The sequence below is a fragment of the Phyllostomus discolor genome, chromosome 4 (genome assembly GCF_004126475.2).
Source record: "Phyllostomus discolor isolate MPI-MPIP mPhyDis1 chromosome 4, mPhyDis1.pri.v3, whole genome shotgun sequence".
NCBI lineage: Eukaryota > Metazoa > Chordata > Mammalia > Chiroptera > Phyllostomidae > Phyllostomus > Phyllostomus discolor.
Window position 1 is genome coordinate 78,271,787 of NC_040906.2, and position 27,322 is coordinate 78,299,108.

General features: G+C 33.0%; 1 protein-coding gene across 1 annotated transcript in view; it reads left to right on the plus strand.

Annotated features, from left to right (window-relative positions):
* The window catches only part of LRP1B (LDL receptor related protein 1B), a 1,792,671-nt gene that overhangs the window by 840,996 nt on the left and 924,353 nt on the right, over positions 1-27,322 (plus strand). Inside the window, exons 6-7 of the mRNA XM_036023545.1 lie at positions 6,566-6,823; positions 26,111-26,273. Coding sequence (XP_035879438.1) covers positions 6,566-6,823; positions 26,111-26,273 — 421 coding nt within the window. The remainder of the gene's footprint in view (positions 1-6,565; positions 6,824-26,110; positions 26,274-27,322) is intronic.

A 27,322-nucleotide genomic window follows, 5' to 3' on the forward strand; every position in this document is an offset into this window, starting at 1 on the left:
GTTTGATTCCTGTTCAGGGAACATGCCTGAGTTGCAAGCTGATTTCCGGTTGAGGCACTGGTTGGGCCACATGGTAGAGGCAACCCATTGATGATTCCCTCACACACCCATGTTTCTTTGCCTCCTTTCTTCCTCCCTTCCTTTCTCTTCAGTAATAATTAAAAAGTATGTCTTAATTAAAAAATACCATGACATAGGTGGCTTATAAAAACCACAACAATGCATTTTGATAGTTCTTGAGCCTGGAGATTTGAGATCGGGGTGACAGCACAGTTAGGTGCGGGATCTCTGCCGGGTGGCAGATATTCACAGACACATGTGGTATCCAGTCATGGCAGAAGGAGCTAGGTAGCCTCTTTTATAAGGCACGGGTCCCATTGATGAGTATCTTAACTCCCATGAATTAGGCACTTGCCTAAGCCCCCCAACCCCATTTTGTAATACCATTGCCTTTGGGAGTTCAGATTTCAACATATGAATTTAGAGGACACAAACATACGGACCATAGCTAGATATCAAGCAAAAAAGAAAACGGACTCAGGGACATGGACGACAGTGTAGTGATTGTAGTGGGGTGGGGTGGAAAGGGGTTAAATGGTAATGGAAAAAATACAATAAAAATGTTAAAAAATAAAACTCAATGTCATCACACATCCTTTATAAAATGTACCAAACCTGACTTAATAATACAGACCTTTTGTATATATACCTTAATATTTTTACTAGTTTATACCTTTCTTGAAGTAGGCTGTCTTACTGATCTTCTGATCCTAGTTAAATGACATATCTATAAATACTAAACAATAAAATAAAAATACAATCAGTAAAGCATTTTCATCCAAACAATAGTTCAACATAAATACATTGTGACACTAAAAAACAGTTCTAAAGTAAATTATAGGATAGTTGTAGCGGCATGCATTTTCTTGCTTAGCCCAATACTACTTTTAATGCATTTTAATGTTTCCACTTTTGATTCATATTTATTTATTCTTACAAAATGTGATAAAATAGTTTCCTTTGATATATGGCACAATATATCTATATTCTAAGTATCGTTCACTTCAGTGAAGAGAAATTTCTATTAAAAATAGTTAAGAAAAACAGAGAAACAGATTTAGCCATATATGTCTTGGAAATGAAAAAGAAACTATGTCAGCCCTACATTTTTTTAATCTTATATAATATTAACTATCTACATTTTTAGTTTGGTTTGGTTGACTTTAACCTGTAATTTATTATATTATTTGTACAATGCTTTCTCTCTCTTTTCAAAACTAGATGGCTTTCTCCTGATACTTATTCATATTCAACTTTTCTGTTCTTTCTGTACCCAGTTTTAGAATTAAAAAAAAAAACAATGTTCCCTAAATAGATTGTTTTTTATTTTTTTCATATAGTAGTAGTTTACTTCCATTGAAGGTTTATGTGATTTTTCATTACAAGTTGTTAACATTCTTATTTCTTATTTCTTACTTCATCTCATTTTTCTTATTTTTGAAGAGTTGAGTCCTGGCTAGTGTGGCTCAGTGGATTGAGCTCTGGCCTATGAGCCAAAGGGTCATTGGTTTGACTCCCAGTCAAGGCACATGCCTGAGTTGCAGGCTAGGTCCACAGTAGGGGGCATGTGAGAGGCAACCCCACATTGATGTTTCTCTCCCTCTCTCCCTCCCTTCCCCTCTCTCTAAAAATAAATAAATAAAATCTTTTAAAAACATGTATTTCAAAAGAGTTGATACAATTTATACATGATAAACTATGATTAGAAATTTAAAATATCCTTTCAATTATTTTAAGCTCGTATTAGTTAAAAACCATTTATTTGTACTGTAGAGATTATAGTTTTCTCTTTTCTCATGCATTAGCTTTACTCTGACTCTTTATTTTATATATTTTACAAGCAAGTCATTGCTTAAACTTTTATTCAGTTGAAACTGGGATTCTTTTTCATCATTGACTCAACAAAATTGGGGTGTACCTACTGAATTTATTCAGAGGAGATAATTGTTCATCACTGGATTAAGATAGATCAGAATATTGTATAACTAGATGATATGCATTATATGCATTTTTTATATTTATTTATATTTATTTGTAAGTATCTGAATTCACAATTCTAATCACATAAAAGGAAACTAGCTAAAATAATGTTATTATAGTTGAAAGAATAGCAAATTTAAATGAAACCTTAAAATAGGTTTTATTCACTCTGAAAACATTTAGTTAGCAGCAGCTATATATTGAAATCATATTGTTATATATATATATATACGTGTATGTATGTGTGTGTACATACATACATACTCTTAGTATACATACTCTTAGTATATTTTTGACTATAAGGGGATAAGGTTATGTTTCTAAAGATATGGTTATAGTGGCTTGAAATTTAAAAAGGCATTTTTATGAATCTCATCAAATGAACTTTTCTACATTCTCTAGTTTCTCTTTTTAATTCATGGTTTTCTAAAAAGTTTTCAAAAACTTTTCCACTTACTAATATGATATAAATGATAGGAAGAAATCATTTCATGATCATACAGGACACACATATATGTCTCTATAACTATGAGGGAAAACATTGTTGTTGTTGTTGTTGTTGTTGTTGTTTATCCTTACCTGAGTACAAGCTTAGAGGGGAAAGAAAGAAGGGAGAGAGGGAGGGAATGAAACATTGATCAGCTTCCTCTTACATGCGCCCCAACTGGGGACTGAACATGCAACCTACACTTGTTCCTTGACTGGAAATTGAGCCCATGGTCTTTTGATTTATGGGACAATGCTCCAATCAACTAGCCACCCTGGCCAGGGCAAAAATACTGTTGTTTACCCTGCTGACATACAAGGAGTGGTGAAGCAGAGGAGGACGACTTCCTCCAGCATGAATCAACTGACAGCCTTAGGAGAGGTTTATTCAAGCTAAGTCTTGGTTCTCTAGGTTAGAATATTGACTGAGTGTTTCCTTCTATTTCAATCTCTTCTATGTGGAAAGTTAATATTTATTACTTCTCACTCAGTGTTGATGTAGCTATTCCTTTGACTGAAGTCAGGTAATGTACTTTTCAACTACTCCTTTGGGGAGCTGTCCACTGACTCTAAGGATAAGGTTTGATAAGAACATCACATTTATTCTGGTCAGTCTTTTATCCCCATTACTCAAGTTAATGGTGCTCTTCAACTGGCATGTGGAAACCTAAGGTGATGATGCACACTAGTGATCAGCAGTGGTGCACATAGAGACAGATTGTCTTTGCCAGGCTTATACCAGCTTGCATGATGAAGTAGGAAAAAAGAGATTTATGTCCTTAGCCCCTGATGATTTTTGCAGGTTCTTATCTTTCAATGGCTTCCTTTATCCTCATGTTAAGCCTTAAGTTTTGCCTAAATAAGAAAACCACAGTTAATAATTAGGAATATTACTTCAGTAAAGGACATCTCAACTAATTTTGTAAGTATCCTTTCTCTGGTACATCATTTGAATTTTAAAGTTATCATTATTAAATCAAAACATATCAGATAATGAAGATCCGGCTTCCTTTTTACTGTTTTTCTGTTTATATGAAGCTTTAAAATCCTATTTTGATATGTTTTGCATTAAAATAATCAACTGATTCACTCAAAAAGCAGCTACAAAAATCAAATAGACTGATCAATTATGTCAAGTAAGTGTTGACTGGGTTGATCATTATTTCATTTTTATCTCAGTTTCTTAAGGAATCTCAGTGCTTCTTCAAACCCCAACCTCTCTCCAAGTAATGTTTATGACCTACTTAAATTTACTGACTAGTAGCCAGTTAAGAAATTATAGTCTACATCTGGGGTTCTCATAAAGTTTGGCAGCAAAGCAGTTTTCAATAGTGGTTTATTTTTGCAAAAGAGGCAACTTCAGTAAAGGTCATTTCAGTTCCCAAATGAAGAAAATAAGCACCAACATTAATGCCAGTATATCTCTGCTAACCTAACATCAAGCCATCTCAGACCCCTTCTGAACCTGAGAAATCTGTGTTCTAGGAGGGTTCAAGAGTGACAAGTCAACAGGGGAAAACAAACAAACAAACAAACAAACAAAATGAGCTAAGAGTATTGAAGAAAGATTAACTCTGTGCTGCAAATTAGAGAATGGCAAGGGCAAGTATTACATGGTTCAAGATGATTTTAAGGGATTAGGAGAGAAGCTAACTGGCCAGCCAAGCTCAGATATAGTCACTTGACAAAATTATATTAAGCAGTGATAATTCACAATTTTACTTATGTGCTGAGAGAGCCTTTATTGTGAAGTCACCTTAACATTTTTGAGGCTACTTTTTTTGTTGGTTTATACTAGGCTTTCTAGGACAAGTCTGTTTGCTCCACAGGAGGAAACTGTTGGGCTAACCAGCTTTATCATCTCACTGAGTTTTTTGTTATTGTCATTAATTTTTCTTTGTTTTGATGTTTTTATGAAGTCAAAAATTTTTATTGTCTTTCTGAAGGCAGAGAAAAATCTTGTAACTTGATTGGGAGAACTTCTTAGGTGGCTAAAAAATACAAATACTTGTGGAATGACTTGGGATGCTTTTTAGAGTTGACATTTTAGAACTTTAAGGGGACACCCAAGATAATCTTCATTGGGTGGCTGTTCCATCTGAGGGAAACACAAGGAGACTGATACACCCCTACTCCCACCAGAAATGATGAAGACCATTAAATGATACATTCAAAACTTTAAACTTAATTATATTAGTCATAATATAAGTTTTTGCCTTTTTTTTTCTACCTTTACAATTCTCAGTATCAGTTTTCTGAAAGATCTAATGATGTTCATGAAATTTTTCTGAACATCCTGTCTTTGGGTTCCATACATAGGTTAAGAAATGAAATACTTTTATAATATTTCACAAAATGTTTCTAAATAATTCTACTATGTAAGAATTTCACAAGTATTTTTCATTTGTTCAGAAAATTTGTATCAAATCACCACCAGGTTCCAGGCTTTATCAAAATGCTGGAGCTATATCTATATGCTAGAGCAAAAGCAGGAAATTAATAAATCAATAAAAAAGTAAATAAGGTACCTATGTTTGGTGATGGTAAGTGAAAAATAAAGCAAGAATTGGTATAGAGAATATAGGGGCTTACAACTTTTACAAGATAAAGAGATGTCCTCACCAGAAAAGTGACATTCAAATAATACCTAAAAGGAGATGAGCAAGTTGTCCATTCTAATATATTGGGGATGATAATTCCAGGAAGACAAAAGAGCCTCTGATTGGGCAGCTTACCCGGCTTGTTCAAAGAGGGACAAGTAAGAATGGTAATGTATCAGAAGTCAGATACAAAAGGGTGAGAGTAGGTAGGAGATGAAGGGCCTGAGTCAAACAGGTAATGGGAATAGAAATCAAGTAGGGATTTATATGTCAATACACAGGTTTTGACTTTTACTCTGATTTGAGTGAGAGCCCTTTGAAGAATTGGGCAGAAGATTGACTTGATCTGCCTCAACAGTTTAAAGGTTTAACTTTGACTATTGCATTGAGATAGACTAAAGAAGAGGAGGGCATGGATGAAATCAGGGAAAACATCTAGAAGGCTATTGGAATGATCTAGTTAAAAGATGATGGTGGCTGGGAGCAAAATGGTAGTAGTGGTCACTGAAAAATGGTAGGATTCCTGATAAGTATGACATTAGAGTCAAAAATATTTTAATGACACAGTGGATGTGGGATAGAGAAAAAGAAGAGTTGAAGATCTCCACATTTTTTTTCAGTTCACTAATTAGTACCAAAGATATTCTGAATATAGTTGTATAGCTAAACATATTCAACACTAATTTTATATGAGCTTTTACTGTTACCTTCAAATATTAAAATATACTGAAATTCTGGTCAATTAGTATGTATCCAAAGGTCACAATCCTAATCCTGCAAAAATGTATTGTTCAATAAGTAGTATTGAACACTTATTTTTTTACCTTTAGGATCTTATTTTCCTGACTAGAGGAGAGAAATGAAAAAGGAAGTAGCTCAGTAATCATAATCTAGTCACTAAGGGGATGTGTGACTATTTGACTCCTGGGGTCAGTCAAGGATCCAGTGAAGCTGAGGTCACAGGTCCTCTTTGAATGAGCCTGTCAGCTTTGCATGTTCTGCTCCAGAGAATCTATTTCTGACATCATACATCCATCTCAGAAAAGCATTCCCTTGCTCACAAGGGTAGCCAGTAACACTGTATGGATAGGTCAGTCCAGATCCATCATCATTGCTAGAAAAACAACTCAGAATACTTCCTTTACTTACCAAGAAGAAAGCAAATAGCATTGTTCTCAGATATGGACAACACATTCTTACTTAAGGAAATACAAAATGCAAATGCTCAGTGAGCTGTTTTCCTTAGAGAAAGAAGTGAGGTGAAATATATAGTTAGTGAGGCATATATAAGGGTTATTAATAAATACTTTTAATAAGTATAATTTTATTTATGATAGAATCAAATACAGAATAACTCAATAAATAATGCAAAACTGTAAAAAGAAAAAAAGAGGGATTTTTTTTACTGAACTCACTTTTCTTATTCTCTTTTACTCCAGAACCTACAGACAGACCACCTATGCTATTAATTGCAAATTCTGAAACAATTGATATTTTCTATCTTAATGGAAGTAAAATGGCAACCCTGAGCTCAGTTAACGGAAAAGAAATTCATACTCTGGATTTTATTTACAACGAAGATATGATTTGTTGGATTGCATCAAGAGAATCTTCAAATCAGGTCAAATGTATTCAGATAACAAGAACAGGAAGAATAACAGATGAATGGACAATCAATATTCTTCAATCCTTCCACAGTGAGTGTTTCTTCATATTATAAGCCACTCTTTGAGGAATTTATTTATGTATCAGGAGACACAATTGTTAGATTGTATAACATAATTATGGCTATGAAGAGCTATATATTCAAGGATGAATGCACTTAACATATTCACTACATGTTTTGCATATACTTACACATACACATCTAGTTTTACTGTTTATATAAGTAGTGAGTTGCAGAGGTAGATTTAATTATTTTCAATGCTTATTACAGCATTACCTCAATGAGAATTGTGATTTCTTTCTACCAAGTTCACAGTGTGATAGTGAAGGTGGATTAGAAAAAAAAAGCAAGAAACAAAATTGATAAATATAAGCTCATCAACTATAGTATTTGTTAAAATAACTTGGAAAGCATTAGGTTTATGCTAAGTGGTAACTATCTGTGTTTGTTGAGATTTTCTCCTAGCAAATCAGTTTTCTACTCTCTTCTTCTGAAAGGGTGATTTATGATTTGTAATTCACTTTTATTTCTTATGCCAGAAATTCACAAACTAATAACTGTTCTTTTCTTCTTGAATATTACCATAAACTGTAATGACATTATTATACACACACACACACTCACATGTACATGCATCCATGTATTTAACAATTTAGAGAAAAAAACCTTATTCTTACAGATGCTGCTAACATAAAAATAAGAAGAAAAATATATGATTAAGTTAAGAAGGAAAAATTCTTTTATTGAATGGATGTAGTTTTCAGATCTAAAATTATTATTTAGATTTAATAATAACATTTTATTCATGTGTTGGGCATACAATTAAAAGGATTGATTACTGATCTTTATTAAACATAATAAAATGGTATGATGCAATGTTATTTAATAATTATATTATATAAAACAGTGTCAAAATTATAAAAATTATTGTGTATATTTAAGTGAACAGAAATAAATCTTCAGTAGATAGATTCCAACACTTCAAAGAGATTTTTAAATAAAATAATTGATAAAGTCATTTATTCTGCCAGTGGGCCAAAGTGCTTAGTGAGGGCAGTTGACATTGGCTAGTTCATGAGTCTATGGAGAAATGATAATTCATAATAAGTAGCAAATAACAAGTGGAATTAGGACAAAGACTACTGTGATGTGATTTGAGTGTTTCAGGTATTGGCTTAGCTAGCAGATGGAAATTGAACAAAAGACCCCTAAGTCCCTGCCATGTGAGTGATTGCCTCAACTAATCCAAATGTATTTGTCTCTATGAAATGGAGTACTGGTAATCAGATAGCTACAATATTCACTAAGTTGCCAGGTAAAATTATTTTCTGAGCTTACTTAAGCAAATTTTCCTCTTTATATAGTATGTTCTTATAATTGTAGTAATTCTTTATTTAATATGTATTTCTAAAACAATGATTTAAAAAATAAATCTGATCAAGCAATTTCACATTAAAACATTTGTAGAAAATAATTTGTAACTTATATTTTATTTGATTTATTAAAACCATTCTTGGGTAATCTAGAAAAATATGGAGTTTTTAAGCACTTCATTGAAATGTTAAATAGAACCTTATTTTGAACTATAAAAATGAAGTCAATGGAAACATTTTAATTGGAATAAATAATTTTTGTTGAAGTCATATTTAAGTTGTATAACTTTAGTCACTTTAGAAAAAAGTGATTATATATGTGGAAGTAATTTAATTATGAGAGTGGGGCAGAGTTGTGAGCAAGGCTGGGCTCCTCTATGACTTCTTACAAGTTACATATTTCATCAACATGTCACAGAGCAGCTGTCATTAAATATGATGAGCTCTGCATTCACCATGACAGTTGGTGCAGTTATAATGAAATACGAATATTCCGTACATGTATAATTACATAAAAACCTCTGTTACAGCATATAAGCAAAAATAATGAACTGATGCAAATATGCCTGAGTACCTGTCATGATCCATTGTTTCAGAGATCATCTCTTTAGCTTCCCTTTCCCATTAGTTTACATGTCATTCTCTAAATTTACCTATAGAAGACATCATTTTTTAAAAATATATATATAAATTTATTTAAAGGATTACTATGAAGATAAAATCAATCATTATAGGTCAAACTGACTTGCATTTAAAACTTTCATAATAATATATTATAAAAATATTTCAATATTACATTTTTATTGCTTATCTCATCTCATTGGATGCTCAAAACACCTCTGTGGAATAAGAAGGATAAAAATTTACTTTCTGTTTTATAATAGACAGTATCTTAACTACAAAACTCAGATGTATTAGGCAATGCCAAGCATCTAAAAAGAAGTTATAGTGGGAATGTGGACTGTTTCAGCCCCTGTGGAAAACAGTATGGAATTTCCTCAAAATCTAAAGATGGAACTATCTTTCAATCCAGTGATCCCACTGCTGGAATTATACCCTAAGAATCCTGAAACACCAATTCAGAAGAACCTATGCACCCCAATGTTCATAGCAGCCCTATTTGCAATAGCCAAGTGTTAGAAACAGCCTAAGTGCCCATCTGTAAATGAGTGGATTAAAAAACTGTGGCACATTTACACAATAGATTACTATGCAGCAGAAAGAAATAAGGAACTCCTACATGAAAACATGGATGGGACTGGAGAGCATTATGCTGAGTGAAATTAGCCAGGTGATGAAAGACAAATACCATAAAATATTACCTCTGAGCGGAAACTAACCAACAAAACAAATAAATGAACAAAATAGAACCAGGGAGTTGGAAATACAGAACAAACTGACAGTGACTAGAGGGCAGGTAAGACAGGGATAATGGGGAAAGAAGGGGAAGAATCAAGCAAAGGAACACAAATAGAGGACTCATGTGCACAGACAATAGGGGGGATTAACTGTGGGAGTAGGGGCACAGGGTAGGGATAGCAATGAGGAAAAAGGTGGACAACTGTAACTGAACAACAATATACATAAAATAGAACATGCAATGGATGAGGAAATAAATAAACAATCTTTTATATGTGAAAAAAGGCATAAAAAGCTATGGTACATTTACACAATGCAATATCACTCAGCTATGAAGAAGAAGAAGAAGAAGGAGAAGGAGGAGGAGAAAATTTTACTCTTTGCATAGCATGGATGTACCTGGAGAACATTATGCTAAGTGAAATAAACCAGCCAGAGAAAGACAAATACCATATGATTTTACTCATATGTGGAGTCTAATGAACAAACTGAACTAACAAGAAAATAGAGATAAACTCATAGATGGAGAACAGGCTGATAGCACTGGGGAGGGGCTTAGGGGGTGAAGGGGTCAAGCAAAGAAAAAGGGAAAAAGGACTCATGGGCATAGAGAACAGTGTGGTGATTATGAGGGGAGGAGGATATAAGGGGGATAAATGATAATGGAAAAATACAATCAAATAAATTAAAAAACTTGAAAACAGATAAGCATGTATTTACTTATAAAATAATAGTACATTACAAAATAGCAATTTTAATAAGTAATACAGTAAATTGATATGAAAAACATAAAAAGAAGGCAGAGTTGGGCCATTTAAATCCCATATATTTTCTTGTGCATTAAGAAGGCAAATATTGGTCCCTTCAAAGAACTTCCCAAATCTTCCACAAATAATTATACCCACAACATATTGAGTGAGTACAAAATGACTAATAGGAAGACTAAAATGCAATATTTTCCCCTTTAGGCTGAAAGAAAAATTGGGACTTTTAGGAACTAAATAGAGGCATACAACAAATATTGGGTATAGATTTGAGTTGGGTTAGACTACGTGGCTTTTGCAAAACACCGTACTGCCCTGGTGAGTCTCAACTATTTTCGTTTTAGCAAGCCAAATTGACTAGATGCAATAACATTAGCAACAGTGGCTCTCAAAAACAGTGTCTAAATGGGAGAGAAATACAAGAACCTTGGAAAGGGGGTGAACAAGGTGAATTGTGAAAGGCTATGTCATTTGAAAAGGCCCACCAAGTGATTCTGGTATGGCCCACTAGAAAGGCCTACCTTTAATATTGAGATTGCACCTAAGCAATATTTTGAGAAATTGAGGAAAAGTGATAATAATGTGCTTAATAAATTATATTAATTAGCCAAGGAACTTCGGGGGAAATGTTAGAGTTTATATTTACTGTTACTTTATTCTCCCTTTTAAAGATATCTGTATTTATTATATTATCTAGCATTTTAGCCTGATACTGGCAGATTTTGAAGAAAATCTTTTGAAGTGGTTTATAAGCAAAATTGGTTCTCCAATACAGTATTCAAACAAAGCACATTTGCAGTAACTATTTTTTCCCAAAATTTTTCTTATAGGGTACTCTAGTAGAGACACAGATACGTGCTTTCAACAAAATTGGTGGGGTTCACAAAAGTAATCATTTCCAGCTCTTTCCTTGTAATGAAGTGCACAAAGATGATTGAGATGGATAAGAATATTTTCTGAGTTAATCTCCTATTAAAAAAGATGACTCAAATCAGATTTTTTCTCTCAGGTAAACAGTAGACAGTTCCATTCTCTATGTGTAATTCTTCAATAATCTGCAAAATTTGACATAACTTCTGTGATTCTAATATGGAGTTGACCGGCTTGTCTTAGGTTGATTATGGGCTCAGCTCCAGTCTAGTAGACTATACCTGATAAAAAATAAAATTATTGCTTATTCATTATAGATTTTGCTTCTAAATTAGTCCCATTCCCTGGTATGTATGTATGTATGTATGTATGTATGTATTTCAGTCTATTTCAGCCTTAGCTCATTTTCCATTTGAATCTCTGTCTAGATCTACTAAACAAAATTTTTGATTAAATAACTTTTGGATTATGATACTTTACCTCTGTCTTTTATTAATCTTCTTTACATTGAGTTAGCACTCTCTAATACTCATATACTATTAATACATACCATCTATAAATATGAAAGATTTCAGAATTTACTGTTAGCAATTATTTTATTTATCATATGTAAATTTCAAAGTGAGTTTAGTTTTCGATAGTTCTGAATACTATAAGCTGAATGTTTGTGTCCTTCAGAATTCATATGGAAGCCCTAACCCCAGTGTGGTGTATTTGTAGGAATGGTCTTGGAGTGTAATTAGGTTTAGGTAAAGTCATGAGAGTAGAATTTCTATAAGGGGACTTATACCCTTGTAAATAGCAAAGTGATCAGAGTTCTAACTCTCTTTCTACCCTGTTTGGAAACAGAAAAAAGGTAGTTACTTGAATCTGTCAGCACCTTAACTTTGAACTTCTCAGCTTCCAGGAATGTTGGAAATAAATGTTTATTCTTTAAGACCTAGGTTGTGGTATTTTGCTGTAGCAGCCCAAACTAACTGAAGACATTCTTTTTTCTGTATTCTAAAGGTAGAAGTAAATTTATTTCCTAATGTATCCAGCTGGAATTCCATGTGGCAAATCCCCAGAAAAATAACACTGTGTCTCCAGTTGTACAGGCCTTAGGCTAACTTTAGAATAAAATGTCTGGAGTAGAAAACTGTAAACGTGTCACTGCAGGGCTAGACTATAACTAGATTTCTTCTGCATCATTCCTCAATTTCAAGTTTTCCTAATACCTTTCAGGATGCTTCAGTGTAAATCCTAGAAAAATCTCTATCCATGAAAAACAAATTAATCATTTGGTGATTGGTTTTGACTATTGGATGTAACACAAAATTTAAATAAGTTAATTAATCAACAGTTTAAAGGTATTTACTGATTTGTATTGAGCATGTGTATCAAAAAAAGCTCATGCCATTTCATTAGAATAAGTTTACTATATAAAATGATTGTCAATAGTCAGAAAAATATTGCTATGAGAAATGTCAGAGATTTTACTGCCTATGCCTTCTAGTATTTTTATGATTTTAGGTCTAATATTTAAGTGTTTAATCTATTTTTAATTTATTCTTGTGTGTGGCATAAGAAGGTGGTCCAGTTCCATTTTTTTGTACAAATCTGTCCAGTTTTCCCAACACCATTTTTGAATAAATGATCTTGAGCCCATTGAATGTACTTGCTTCCTCTGTTGGATATTAATTGACTATAAAGGTGTGGGTTTATTTCTGGGCTTCCTATTCTGTTCCATTGATCTATGTGTCTGTTTTTAATGCCAGTATCATGTTGTTTTTATTACTATGGCCTTATGAAAAAGTGATTCCTCCAATCTTGTTCTTTTTTCTCAAGATCACTGTTGCTATTCGAGGTCCTTTTTGGTTCCATACAAATTTTTGGCACATTTTTCTTGTTCTGTGAAATACATCATTGACATCTTGATAGGAATTGTGTTGACTCTGTAAATTGCTTTGAGTAGTATAGACATATTAATTATGTTAATTATTTCTATCCATAAACACATTATATGAGAAGGGATTGAGCAAAAAAGCAGAAGAACTCATGGGCACGCATAACAGTATCATATGGCAGGTGGAAGTGTGGAGGTGGAAGAAGTTATGGGGGATAAACAGTAATGGGAAAATACAATAACAATAAATAAATAAATATTTTGCCAATAGTGAACATAGCTATGGAAACATTCTACAAACATTTGGTCTTTGGGTTTCCCAGATGAAATTTAATTTACCTGATCTAATGAAACTGATGACATAGGTCTAACTAAACTTCTCTTTATTCACAGGATCAGTATGCTCTCTCCTTTACTCACTGTACATTGGAATTAATACCTAGAGGAAACATAATTTTTTGTTTCCTCTGATTCAGATCCTGGGTTTATATCTTGAATGGGTTAAGAAATATGACAAATTTGAATAATGAACAACCAACAGTAAAATACAGTAAATATTATATTCTATATAATAACTAAATGATACATAATATAAATTATAATAACAATAATAATTAACCAGAAGTTTGTGTTTTTAGGAACGTGAGCTAACAGGTAACCTAGAGTAATAGAATATGCACAAACAACAGTCAAGATAAACAGTAGTCTCAGAGACAAACCATGACAAAGGTGACAGTAAATTCTTACTTAGAGTACAATAATAATGACCACACAGTTGCGTAGCTCAGAGTTATAGAATGGTATTTTGTAGGAGTAGACATGAAAGAAAGACTCTAGAGATTCGGGAGCAGTAAGACTATTAGAAGTCAAGGTGTAACAATTTAATGCAAAAGTGCATGTGGTGGATTGTATTTTATCCCCAGTACAACATTTGTCAGTACATTCTTCTGATCTTTGCTTTATTATCCCTCCTTATTCATTCAGATTCACCAGTTGTTATTAGTCTCCCACATTGTTGTATGAGACTGTAGTTCCCAGCACTATTGTTACTTACCTTGTGTACTCATTCCTGCAATTGTTATCTGCCTAATTGTGCTTTTATAAAATTACTCACCCACATTAAATAATATAGATCTTTCTTATATACATCTTTCCTGGGTAGAGAATTTGAGTTCTCTTGTAAACTCAAAGAAATCAATGCAGCTGACTAATGAGCAAAGGAGCTGGGACTTCAGATGACTCTGATTTAGAGTTGAGAGCAGATATTTTAGTAGGGAGATTCTTGAGAAAGTTTTATTGTGAATAGAACACCAGTATTGATTAGAAATTATGAACTTATCACTTATCATGGAGTAAATACAATTCTAAGTTTTGGGAATGTAGCAGTGAATTAGACATGAATTAGACAAAATTCCTGCTCATATGAAATTTATATTCTAGTGTGGGGACACTGGGAACTAATAAATAAGTATTAAATTTTAATGTTATGAATAATACACAAATGAAATGAATACATTGGTATTGATTATTGGGGATGAATTGCTGCATGTAGATTTTTGGTTGTTAGTTTGGTGGGATTTTTTTTTTTTAATATTGACTGGTTAAAAAAGGGTTTTCTGAGAAAATAACATTTGAATGAATACCTGACTGAAGTAAGAGTACAAACTATGCATATTTAAATATTCTTTTATCTTGAAGATCAAGTACAAATGCCCTAAAGTGTGAGTTTTCTTTGTAGGTTGATGGGAAAAAATAAGGAGGTGCCTGTGACTAGAGTAGAATGAGTGAGGAAAATAAGGAGGTTTGGAAGAGTTGTGAGCCATGTTAAAGACTGAATTTTATGCTAAGTGTGGTGGGAAATTATTGGGGATTTTAAGAAGAGGAGTGAGTGATACTTTGGAAAATTAGAATATACACAGGATTTTATGGCAAAACCTGTTGTTTATTAAAACTGTGTGGAAAAAACAATAACACAAATGAAAGCTGGAAGCCTACTGCACCTCATTTTCTGGTTCACGTACATGGCAAAACCTTAAAAAAAAGAATTCTCCATAAAGCTTTGACTTAAAATGGAGCTAAAGTTCAGCAAATTTAGATATTTATAAAAATACTGGTGAAGTACATTGAAAGCATTCATGCAGGAGAGTAAATACTTAGAGTCTCTCAGTTAAGATTTTCTTCACTGGTAATTAACTGTAACATTACAACAAACATGCTAGGTGCTCTGTGAAGATTTTCAGTGGGTTTAGAAGGGGAGCAGACAGACCAGTTAAGAACCTATTGCAGCCATCAGGAGAGAGAAGGTATTGTCTGGACCAAGGTGAGTAATAGCAGACATGGAAAGAACTATATAGTTTCTGGTGAAGGTTATAAGATTTTCTGATAGACTTAATAGGGGGTGAAGTGGGGAGAAATAAGAAAGGAATGAAGAATGAATCCATTTGAGTTATGGGTCAAATAAGAATGTAAAAGTTTGCCTAATAAAAAAAAAGATACACTTTTGTACAAACTGTATTTACTGTAGAGAGAGAATAACCCTGACATCTTCTCTAGATGCATCCATTAGAGGAAATTAGATTCATTTGTTGCTTGTGTTAGAGAAGGAATTAAGGAATAGTGGAACCATGAAGTGGCAGGAGGTTCATAAAGGGGTGAGATCTGGGGAGGGAGGTGGGGATGGCTGGGGTTGGGAGGGAGTTGAGGGGAGTAGATGCAGACAACTGTGCTTGAAAAACAATATATATTTTTTAAAAAAGCTCATCATTTCATGTTCCTCCTAACAAAAAGCATAGGAACATTCGCTATTCATATGAATATCTGATATTGGCTTACTATCCTATGTCAGAATCACCTTCCTTGTCTTTTTTCTTAAATACATATGCAAATTGTAAGTAGAGCTTTGTGACTGCTTGAATAAAGAACCGACCTTAATACTCATTCTGACTATGCTCTATGTGCTTAAGAAATAGTACTGGTGCCTAGGAAGAAGCACTCTTTCAGTAGTTAAAGGAGAAGGGAGGGCACTGTACTGTGCCATTAGTTGCTTTCCTTAACAAGGATGTTCCTACCCACAGCACACTCAAGCTGAACTACTATAATACCATTTTAATTATTATGCCAAGCAGCCCTGACCATTGAGGCCCATTTGTTTGGGTTTTGTCCTGCAAAGCAAAGGGTCACCAGTCTGATGATACCTGGGCAGGGCATGTGCTTAGGTTGCGGGTTTAGTCATCAGTCAGGGGCATATGAGAGTCAACTAATTAATGTTTCTCTTTCACATCTATGTTTTTTCCTTCTTTTTCTTCCTCCCTTCCCCTCTGTCAAAAATAATAATAATTATCATTACTCTTATTATTATGCCAAGCCAATACACCCTTTGTTTATTCAGTTTATTTAGGAATAACATTTAGTTTTAGAAGGTATAAAGTAGTATATGCTCCTTGATAAAGATTATGAAAACATATATTAAAAAAATTACATTGTCTTATCACTTACTATTTTAAAATATTCTAACAAAGAAATGTGGATAAAACCTAAATGTTAAGTTTCCACTTAAACTAAGAGATGTATCTTTAGAAAAACAAGAGTTTCTTTATAACCTTAGCATTTTTAAATTTCATTTTTGCTTGATGTTCTCTATAACACTCTTCTTCAGTGAAGGCAGAATTTCATCTTGAAGGACAATACTTGAGTATAAATAAAAATGTTAGCTTGAAATATTTGTAATATACAATAATATCTGTGTGGTTGGAAACTACATTTGGAATGTTTCTGACTTTCTGTGATGTCTTCAAAATTCCTATCATTCTTGAATCCTTCATTTAAGTTATAACATAACTCAAATGTATTCCTTCAAATATGATTATATATTTAATGTTGACAAAAGAGATATAGTAAATATATGTCACACAAACTTGCTATTGTTCTGGTAGTCTTTGAAGCCATCATATCTCTTGTAGAATTGCAGGATCTTCCTAAGTGGTCACCTGCTTTCAGACTCATCCCTTTTTATTTACATGACAGTCACAATGATCTTTTTGAAATGATGAACAGATGCCTAACTTCCTTGCTTGGAATTGTTCCCAGGGACTTTCTGTTAAACATTGCAGACTGATCAAAAGTATTTTTCTATTGTTTTCGTTTGTGTGTGTGTTTGCTTGTTTGCTTTAAGTCCACTGTAAATACATAAAGAAATGTCTTTCATTGCATTAAGAACAAAAGAAAGAGAGGAAACAAAACATGTGCACTAATTGTGGAGAATAAAAAGTAGATGATTAAATGATAAATGAATTAGTTTTAATATTTTTTGCTTTGCTAAGTGCAAATGAAATACTAAGATAAAGAAGCCCAGAAAGGCTAAAATACAGATACTCTGGACACATTTGAAGGTGGAGATGTAGGGTTGGGCTAGTAATAAGATTATCTTACAACCTGTCTTTAGAATATCTTGGCTACCAGATTTCATACCCTGGCCCCATATCCATGAACAACTTACCCTCTACTTTGGAAGAAAATGGGATGTTTGATTTTCGAAGCAGCCAAACGATAAACATCTTGATTGATAAAAGAAAGCCAAAAGACTGTAGCTGTGGAGCAAGCCAAGTACAGAATGCAAAATGAGCATGGCAGGAGATAGGAAGATGTCAAAAGAAAAATAATTAATAGATTATTGTGGTTTTTGTTTCCATTTAGGGATAAGTTTTAGAGTTCTTTTATAGAAATATGCAATAATGAATTATATGACAAAGAAAAAAGGAGAAAAACAGAATCAACAACATTGTTTAAGAAAGGAAGTATAATGATAATAAAATACTTTCTGTCAATAAAAATCATATAGTCATAATTACAAAAACATTGAACATTAATTTAACTAACAATTAAGATTGTGGGAAGATGAGGGGAGAAAGAGTATGAAATTACAAGTTCTGTGCTGAAAAAGCCCAGCCATTGTTAATATAATGAGAATGGTTTGGGCAACATCAGTGTAACATGCCAGCCAAGGAGAGTGGACTGAAATACGCATATGTGAACAATGATGACTTCACCGCACTAGTTAGTGGGCACAATAAATGCCTTCGAGTGAGCATGAGTGCTGTGTGGTTGACCCATTCAAAATGACTGAGCAAATAGAGCAACTTGCGTACATCCAATTTTGTGTTAAGCTTGAACATTTCTCTGTAGAAACTATCGGGATGATTGAGACGGCCACAGGTATTGACAATTGGTGACTGGCAGCTGCAGCTCAACAACATGCCTGTTCATGAACCATGTCTTATGCAGAGTTTTTTGGCAAAACATCAAATCACTCAGGTGTCTCAGACCCTCTACAGCCCAGATATGGTACCCTGCGACTTCTGGCTTCTCCCAGAACTAGGGAGAAGAGTTTTCAATAAGATTCAGGAAAATACACAACAGGGCAGCAATAGCAACTGTATGAGGTCTCAAGGTGCCTACTTTGAAAATAACTAAGGTGTCATTGTCCTATGTACAATGTTTCTTGTATCTTCTTCAATAAATGTCTTTATTTTCCATATTACATGGCTGGATACCTTCTGGACAGAGCTGATATATATGCATATGTACAGGGATACTATGAATAAAATCATAATCTTGTATATTAGAAAGTTCAATAAAGTATATATAAAATTTAAAAGCTTTAAAATTGTAAAAGAAACATGTAACATAGAATTGTGGAAATAAAAATAATTGCAGTAGCTAAAAACAATTGGAAGAGAGGAAAGAGAGGTGGACACTTTGTTTTCACTGAAAGCCTCTGGTTAAGATATAAGTTTAAATATGACCTCCAACAACATCTACCTTTAAAAGCCACAAAGGTTTGAAGAAATCCAAACTAATATTTAAAAATGTATGTGCACCTGTGTTCATTGCACATTATTTACAGTAGCCAGAATATGGAAGCACCCTAAATGTCTATCAATAGTTAGATGGATAAAGATGATGTGGTACATATGTACCATGGAATATCACTTAACCATACACAAAAACAAAAATAAGATCTGCCCTGGTCAGATGGATCAGTTGGTTGAGCACTGTCTCATAAACTAAAAGGTTATGTGTTCAATTCCTGGTCAGGGCACATACCTAGGTTGTAGTTTCAATCCCTGGTTGCGTGCATATGGGAGGCAGCTAATCAATGTTTCTCTCTTATGTCGATCTCTCTCTCTTCTTTCTTTTTCTCATTTCCTTTCTCTCTAAAAAATTTATAAACATATCCTCAGGTAAAGATTATATAGGTTATATAAATATATAAATATGTGTTTATATATTTATATAAATATGTATAAAGTTATATTTTATATATAAATTTACACATATAAATTTATAATATATCCTCAGGTGAACATTTATACACATATACATGAAATATTACTACTTGCAACAACATGGATCATAGATGGAGTTAGAGGGTATTATACAAAGTGAAGTAAATCAGGGAGAGAAAGACAAATACCATATGATTTTGCTTACATGTGAAATTTTAAAAAAAAAATTGACTGATTGAAAGAAGGTAAAGAGATTAACCAAAGAATATATATGAAGGACCTGCAGACATGAGCATGGGGGGTGGGCTTAGTGGAGGGGGGCAAAGGGGGTAAAAAGGGGACAGCTATAATAATGTAAATAATAAAACACAATAGAAACAGACTCATAGATAACAAAGAACAAATTAATGGTAATGAGATAGGAGGGAGGTTATAGAATGGGTGAAAAGATGAAAGGGATTAAGAAGTAAAAATTGCAAGTCATGGAGATGTAAAGTACAGCATATGAAGTTTGGTCAGTAATGTTGTAAAACTATGTGTGGTGTCAAATGGACACTCAACTTATTGACGTGATCACTCTGTAAAGTATATAAGTGTTTAATCAATTGCTATATATCTGAAACTAATATAATATTGTATTTCAACTGCAATTGAAAAAAAATAAGAAATAATATTCAACCTGTAAAAAACAGAAAAAAAATAAAACCTATAGGGATTTGACTACTATTATTTTTGTATAAAAAATTACCCCCAAAACTTACTGACTTAAAAATAGTAAAGATATATCTCTTATATATTCTGTGGGTCAAGCATAAAGGAGTTGCTTAGCAAGATGGTTGTCATAGGATTTCTAATGAGATTGTAATCAGGATGTTAGCCAGGACTGCAGGCATCCAGCATCAGCTTCTCTAGGGCTGGAAAATTGGCTTTCAGGATCATTCTTGTGACTGTTGGTGGTAGACTTCTCTCTGTTCCTTGCTACATGAGCCTCTGTAGAGGGTTGCTTGAGTATCTTCAGAACACAGTAGCAGATTTCTACCACAGTGAGTGATCCAAAGAGAAAGAGAGCAAAATGGGAAGCTAAAATGCCTTTGATGATTTATCCTTGGAAATCACATTCGTTATTTCTACCACATTCTATTTAAAATGAGACAATCACAAACAACAGCCCACATTCAAGGGAAGAGGAAGCTCTGCCTCTTGAAAGGAGTACCAAAATATTTGAGGAATACTTCAAAATTATCACAGCTACTAAGTGTCTATCTTATTGTGAATTAACATTTTTTTACCTAGTACCATGCTATTCTCTACTACGTAAATATCATAAACAGTCATAATGCCATAAACTGAAGGGCAGTCACTTAATTCTCTCTGGGAGGCAGCTAATGTTTGTAGATTACCTACTGCATATCATTGTACTGGGTTCTTGAAGTTTGTGGTCTGACATAAGCATCCTACTACTTTTTAAACTGAATTTTGTATTTATTCTATGAATAATGGCATTTATGGCTATTAGTAACTTTTGCAAGAACATCCTTTTAAATAGAATTTATTCTGAACTAAATGATGTATAGTGTTTGCTCTGCTTTGGTGTAATCACACTAATGGCATTTGATCCAGGTTGGATGTAGATGGGTTTTGTTTGATACAAACAAATGCTTCATAATTAAAAAAATAGTTTACCATATGTAAACAATAGAAGACTTCAAAGGAAATCTGGAAATCCATGTCTTGGTACTCTTCAAAACAAAGAAGCATTTCAATATGAAAACCATCAGCTGACTTCTAACCTGCCTCATTGGAAGTGCATGTATTCTTTCAGGTCATCATCTAGGTTTGTCATAGCCCCCATGTACAAGTTTTAGCCTATTTCCATTATTTTCTAACCCTTGTATTCATTTAAATGTGTTATCTCTGGGTGGTTGGAGATTATACAGCTAATAATTAAAGAAGAAATCAAGTACAAAAATTAGTTAATGTATAATTTACAAAAGGTTAAAACATTACATAAAATTATGTAGTGAACATTTTTTAACAAGTCATTTAGCTCATTAGTGAGAGAATCTGCAGGATGATAAAGTTGATTCAAAGATGTACAGAAGAGACAGGTATTTACAATAAATAAAAGAAAAATATGCTAATCTGAGATTGCAAAGTTAGATTTAACACTAGAAAAGAACATCCTTTTAAGAACATTAACACTAGTTAATGTCATACTGGACAATAAACTAGGGTTATTTTACTACCTGATTGAAGTTGTTTTCATGTGTATTGGACAAATGTTATTTGAAATTTATCAATATACAAATTGGTACCTAAATTCACAGAGACTGAGACCTAATGAAAACTGTTAAATTGTAAGTTAAACAAAAGTATATCCCTCAGAAGAATTAACTAATCCTAGAAGAGGCTGGTTAGACAATGGTCCAGTGTGACATTAAAAGGACATGTGACTTTCCTTTTATATTTTTTCTTAGCAAGATTTTGACATTTGACTTCAATAATTTATGGAATGGACTGCTTTAAAAAAACTTGAGGAGGTATATTTTTGAAAATTTTGCTAGATCTGTCATAGCAAAATATCACAGACTGAGTGCTCACATAGCAGATATCCATTTTCTCACAGTTCTGAAGACTAGAGCCCAAGTCAAGTTGCCAGCAGGACTAGGCTTTTCTGAGGCCTTTCTCCGTGGTTTGCAGATTGCTCTTCCTCTGGGGTCAGGAATCCCTGGTCTCTTTCTGTACGTCTTAATCTCCTCTTTTTATAAGGACACCAGTCAGATTGGATCAGGGCCTATCCTAATGGCCTTATTTTAACTTAATTATCTTTTAAAAGACTTTTTTTTAATGCAGTCACATTCTGATGTGCCTAGGGTTAGGGCTTCAACATGTGGATTCTGGAGAAAACAATTGAGTCCATAGCACTATGTATACAGATATTTTAGTAAATTAAAAAAAATGTTTAAGTTCTACATTCCCCAATTCTGGTAATTAGTTATTTGCTTTAAGACATGATGAAAAATTTGGTGTAACATTTTATTTAATTTATTCAATTATAAATTATCATAAATATTTGTCTTCTTTTGTTTTTATTGTTTTTAATTTTCCAATAAATTTATAAATTAATTTCTACTGGGTACAACTTTAAATTTTTAAACTTAAAAATTATTTAGCTTTAGAAAGTGTTAATAGTTACTTATATTTATATAACATTTTCCTAGTTTCAAAATGATTTTAACAGTTTTATTATTTAACATTTTACCAATATTAATATTTAGATTATTTTGTAGATATGAGCAGAAAAGTAGTCTTTGCTTTCAGCAATTAAGAAATTCTGAGTCACCATTAAGACATTTCAAGTGAACAGTAAGGATGAAATCTGAATGACTTTTGGTTGAAAAAGTGAATAAAAGGTAACTAAAGAACATAATAACAAGAACATATTTAAACTAGTAACAGTGAAGTAATAAAGGTCTTTCTTTCCTGGTGACAATGACTTCTTTTGCCATGTTGAGAGGAATTTCAAACAACACATGCATAGAGAAGTTTAAACACTTCTTGATTTTTATTGGTGTTAAGGAAAATAATACACCCTCAGGATGGAACATAGAGGACTGGCTGTGCTCTAGCAGCAACTGCACCGAAACTTCTGTTGATCCTCCATATAATTTTGCCATTCTCGGTAATGATCAAGAAGCCATTCAAACCATCCAACCCAACTTTCTGATTCTTCCTGAGCTTGAGTTGGGTCTTCCCCTTGGCCAATTCCTCTTTGGAACCTCTTGAGGTTTGGGTTCTCTACTCAATCTATTACCTTTCAAGTTTTTCCCAGGTTAGGCTCTTCTCCTGTATGGCTTTTATGGCATATGTCCAAAGTAAAAACATTTCCCACATGCCATTCTGACTTCTATTGCTCATGTTCAAAAGTTCGTTTATGTCATTTGCTTTCCAAACAACACAGGAGTTTTTCCTCCTATTCCCTCCTATAATCTGGTATCAGGCTAGCTGCACCCCTGGGGAGATTTTCTGCCTGCTCTGAAGATTAAATCTTCTTGGCAGCATTTCCCTGGGGTGTGGGAATGAGTCTGTAAATGCAATGGATTCCCAGTAGGCTTAATAGAATGCTGTCCTAATATCTGAATCAGCTTCCTAGTTTATTAAGTTTAATATCTCACTCCCTTTGTACCCTTCCTTATTAATAACTATTTAACTACCTATGCTAACATTACTCCTAAAAAATTAGCAATGCATTTTAATGTAATGTCATAAAATGATTACAGTTATCTTCAGCAATTTCCAATGAACTTTGTTATATATCAGAAAATGAAATGAAATACTGAATCTGTTGCCTAGAAAAAAATTCACCTATGTCCTAAAATGTTGAAATCTTGTTAGCTAAATCTATTTGTCTATCTATGTCTATCTATCTAATCTCTCAGTTTGCTTACTTGAACTCTTTGTCTAATTGCCTTAATTCTCCAATCTTAATAAAAAATTCATTGAAATCAGACAAAAATGTCAAATATACAAAACAAAACAAAACAAAAAAACCCAAACCAATTCCCAAATTACTAAGTATTTGGATAATTACCAAGTAATTTAATGAGACCTGCTCCTTCAAACTTGGATGATTGTTAACAATACCTATTGTTTCAGAAGTAGAGAATCTTTCTCCAGTTATACTGAATTGAAAGAAGGTATGAATTTGTCAAAAAGATCTTTTGTCTGAAGTTACAGTTGAATAAACTAAACCAACCACAAGCCTAGCATGAAGATGGGTCATTGAATATACTCTAGCACACTATATGAATCCAAGGTTTTACGATGACATGTGGCACAGTGGGTTTTGTGCTCTACCTGATATAAGAATACAAAAAGAATGAAAACCAAAACAAAGCATACATTTACAGATTTCTGGAGACAGAAATAGTTCAGATTTTTAAGAATTTTGGCTGCTGAACTAGCTGAAAAAAATTGCATGTGGTCTGTGGAACATTTAAATTCATATACTCCAAAAAGGATTGTGTAATTTTGGAATGAAACTGTAATCAATAACTTGAAGATGTGTACCCCATGAAGGTGATATCCACTTTCTACTTGTCTATGTAAGGCATGATAGATATTTTCATAAAGTTGCTGCTTTCTTTATTTTGCTTTGACAATATACCATTATAAATGACGATGGCACATGCATCTATATGAATGTTTCTGTTGAGAGAGTAGCATTCACTGAAACAGCATGTTACTGAAGAATTATTTTCAACTGTTGAATTGGAAGATTGTTTTAGTTCAGATTGCAAAAGAAAAATCTTTGCCCTGACTTATGTGGCTCAGTTGGTTGAAGTATCATCCCATGGACCAAAAGGTCGCAGGTTCAATTCCAGGTCAGGGCACATACCTTGGTGTCAGGTTTGATCCCCTCTCAGGGCATGTATGTATGAAAAGGCAACCAGTCAATGTTTCTGTCTGTCTGTCTGTCTGTTTGTCTGTCTCTCTCACCCTCCCTCCCTTTCTCTCTCTCCCTTCCTCTCTCACTAAAAGCAATGAAAAAATACCCATACCCTCTGGTGAAGATTAAAAAAAAGAAACTCTTTTTAGTAAATGAATCATAGATCCATAGTGAGTTAATACAAGGAGATATCAAAGTATACTTTTCATACATAAAAAATATGACTGCCATACAATTTAGAATGAATGAAAACCAGAAATTTATTTATTTATGGCATTGAGGTAACCAGCTTAAATTTGCTGCTTTAAGCACATTAGTGGAATTAGATATTTATAGGTATTTTAAAGAAAAAATATTTAAATAGGATTTTTAGATTAGATAAAAATTTTAATGGTTTGAATAATAAAACTATAACCTTTGAGATTATCTTTTCTACCAGAGAAAATATCTAAATCACATGAAATTTCACAATCTGTTCAAAAAGAAAATATTCAAGTCAAACATATATATTCTTCTAGAGTTTGTACTATCCACAGCAGCCACTAGCTACCAACATTTTTTAAACTTTAAATTTGAATTAATTTAAATGAAATACTATAAAGGTTCATCCACGTTTTAAGTGTTCACTAGATACATCTGGCTAGTGGCTACTTTCTTGAATCGGACACGTATATAATATTTCTGTCATTGTAGAAAGTACTATTGAACATTACTCTTCCAGAGAACTAATTAATCTTTCAGCAGGTCTATTTCACAACACCTACATATGTCACTGAAAGAACATTTGATCCCTCCTTTAGTTTTATTTTGAAGTTTTGGATACATTTTGTAAACAAAGAATCTTCCAGATTTCCTTTTCCATCTTCTCCACCTTTTTTTTTTAACAGAAGAAAATCTGAAAACAAGGGTTTACTTTAAATTCACAATACATTTTTACTCTTCTTACTACTGAAGAGGTTACCTGTGCCATTGATCCAGCTATGATATTGGATTGAATGAAATATTTTGGGCAAATGCAACAACTAGTAGAAATATTTTATTGTAATTACCTATATTTTTGGATATATAAACTCTTTATCCATTTGTGTTTATGTCATCCTCAATCCTTAGATGGCAAAAAGAACGCTCCCAAGAAACAGTCATTCTTTTGTAGAATATTTAAGTTACTTCTTTGGCATAGCAAGAAATTGCCTTTTTAAGTTTCTTGTTTTAATCATAAAACTATAGTTCTAAAATGTTCTCTGTGATGATTTGGGCAGACTTATGTACTCTTTGGCTTATGATACTAGATTTCTAACTATAATTCAATGATTTTGTGTGTGTGTATTTTTCAGATGTGCAACACATGGCAATTGACTGGCTTACCAGAAATCTCTACTTTGTGGACCATGTCAGTGACCGGATCTTTGTTTGTAACTACAACGGGTCTGTATGTGTCACTCTGATTGATCTGGAGCTTCATAATCCTAAGGCAATAGCAGTGGATCCAATAGCAGGGTAAGACATTCTATTTTTAGTGTTAGATCTGAAATTTTCATTAAGTCTGACAATGTTTGTGGAATATAAGACTACAGGCTCAATTTTTAAATGTGGATTTTAACAACTGCATTAAAGGAAGAAAAAGGTGTATAATTTATCAGGCAGATGCTGAGAAATGCTAATTCCTTAACACATCAATATCACAAGCCTATCCTAATGCACAAACAGCCTCCCAGCTCCTAAGATTTGCTTTGGAGTCACAAGAGAAGAGCCTCAACTTAGTTTTTGATTAAAAAGAGGAAACTTTAAGTCTACTTAGAAGTAGAACTTAAAGTTAAGAAACTTCACAAAAGCTTCTCGAGAACTGTACTGTTAACAGAACTAACATCTAACACAATATTTAGTATTTATAAAAGGGGCATCATACATGCTCAAGAGTACTACTATAACATTGAGATCACCTAGTTAGTTGATAGTAAATATTTTTTTCTCTAACTACTGGTATATAAACACTATTTTGTTATAGAGTTACTGAATTCTTCATCAGAATTTATCTTCTCTTTTTTTTTGACTTTCAAATTTTAAAAGTCACTTTATTGCTTAAAAAGAAATCTTATTTGAATGTCTTTTAGCTAAAATCTCCTTAATATTTTCTAATATTTCACAATTTATCAAAATTAGTCATAAATATTTAAATTTCCATCAATTTATTTCATATGATTAGAAAGTCAGTATGTGAATTTTGTTTTAATTTTACAAATACTACTATTAGAGGAAGAGAGACAAAAATATAGAGTCCTATCAATTCAATTCTGTCATCAGTCTGCCTTAGTCAAGTATACTGTCCAATTAATGACATACTATACAACTGTAGTGGGAGGATCTGCTGGTTTTTCAGATGTAAGCTGTAAGAAAGACTTGAAAACTGAAATTTTACCCTTGTTATTGTTTTAATCATCCCCAGGCAGTTCAGGCAGAAATGTTTAATGGAACATATCCTAAACTGCCATAAGCCTCAGTTCAATAAATGGGAAAATATTTACTGAAGAAACAGCTGTTATCCATAT